A 1,138-nucleotide genomic window follows, 5' to 3' on the forward strand; every position below is an offset into this window, starting at 1 on the left:
GAGGAGGAGGAGGAGGAGGAGGAGGAGGAAGCTGAGGAACCCCCGTGCTGACGCTTTGATGGGACCCCCCCGATGCCGATGACGATGATGGTGATGAAGATGAGGAAGATCCAGGGGTCACACCCCGATGCTGATGCTCTGGTGGGACCCCCAGGATGATGATGATGATGAGGAGGAGGAGGAGGAGGAGGAGGGTCCCATGGTCAGACACCGGTGCTCCGGTGGGACCCCCTGATGATGATGATGGTGATGAAGATGAGGAAGATCCAGGGGTCACACCCTGGTGTTGATGCTTTGATGGGACCCCCATGATGACGATGATGATGATGATGAAGATGAGGAAGATCCAGGGGTCACACCCTGGTGTTGATGCCCTGGTGGGACCCCCAGGATGATGATGAGGAGGAGGAGGAGGAGGAGGAGGAGGAGGAGGGTCCCATGGTCAGACACCGGTGCTCTGGTGGGACCCCCTGATGATGATGATGATGAAGATGAGGAAGACCCAGGGGTCACACCCTGGTGCTGATGCCCTGGTGGGACCCCCAGGAGGATGATGATGAGGAGGAGGAGGAGGAGGGTCCCATGGTCAGACACCGGTGCTCTGGTGGGACCCCCTGATGATGATGATGACAATAACGACAATGACGATGAGGAGCAGGAGGATGACGAAGATGAGGAAGATCCAGGGGTCACACCCTGGTGCTGACACTTCGATAGGATCCCCAGGATGACGATGATGAAGATGAGGAAGATCCAGGAGTCACATCCCAGTGCCCACACTCTGGTGGGACCCCCAGGATGACGATGACGATGATGAAGATGAGGAAGATGAGGAAGATCCAGGGATCACACCCCGATGCTGATGCTCTGGTGGGACCCCCACGATGACGAGGATGATGACGAGGATGATGATGATGATGGCCAACGCTGCCAAGGATCTCCCCCTCACACCCCCATGCCCACACCCTGGTGGGACCCTCAGGATGATGATGACGATGATGACGATGATGGCCAACATTCCTCACACCCCCATGCCCACACCCTGGTGGGACCCTCAGGATGATGATGACGATGATGACGATGATGGCCAACATTCCTCACACCCCCATGCCCACACCCTGGTGGGACCCTCAGGATG

The 1,138-nt window shown here is 57.6% G+C and overlaps 1 protein-coding gene across 1 annotated transcript in view; it reads right to left on the reverse strand.

Annotated features, from left to right (window-relative positions):
* The window catches only part of LOC108510391 (basic salivary proline-rich protein 2-like), a gene marked incomplete at its 3' end in the record, with an annotated part of 7,318 nt that extends 6,300 nt beyond the window's left edge, over window positions 1-1,018 (reverse strand). Inside the window, exons 1-2 of the mRNA XM_017840068.1 lie at window positions 853-1,018; window positions 612-708 (exon numbers count right to left, since the gene is read on the reverse strand). Of these exons, the coding sequence (XP_017695557.1) occupies window positions 612-708; window positions 853-1,018 (263 nt within the window). The remainder of the gene's footprint in view (window positions 1-611; window positions 709-852) is intronic.
* Between the last annotated feature and the right edge of the window lie 120 nt (window positions 1,019-1,138).

Source organism: Lepidothrix coronata, unplaced genomic scaffold, assembly GCF_001604755.1.
Source record: "Lepidothrix coronata isolate B3197 unplaced genomic scaffold, Lepidothrix_coronata-1.0 Scaffold784, whole genome shotgun sequence".
In the NCBI taxonomy this organism is placed as follows: domain Eukaryota; kingdom Metazoa; phylum Chordata; class Aves; order Passeriformes; family Pipridae; genus Lepidothrix; species Lepidothrix coronata.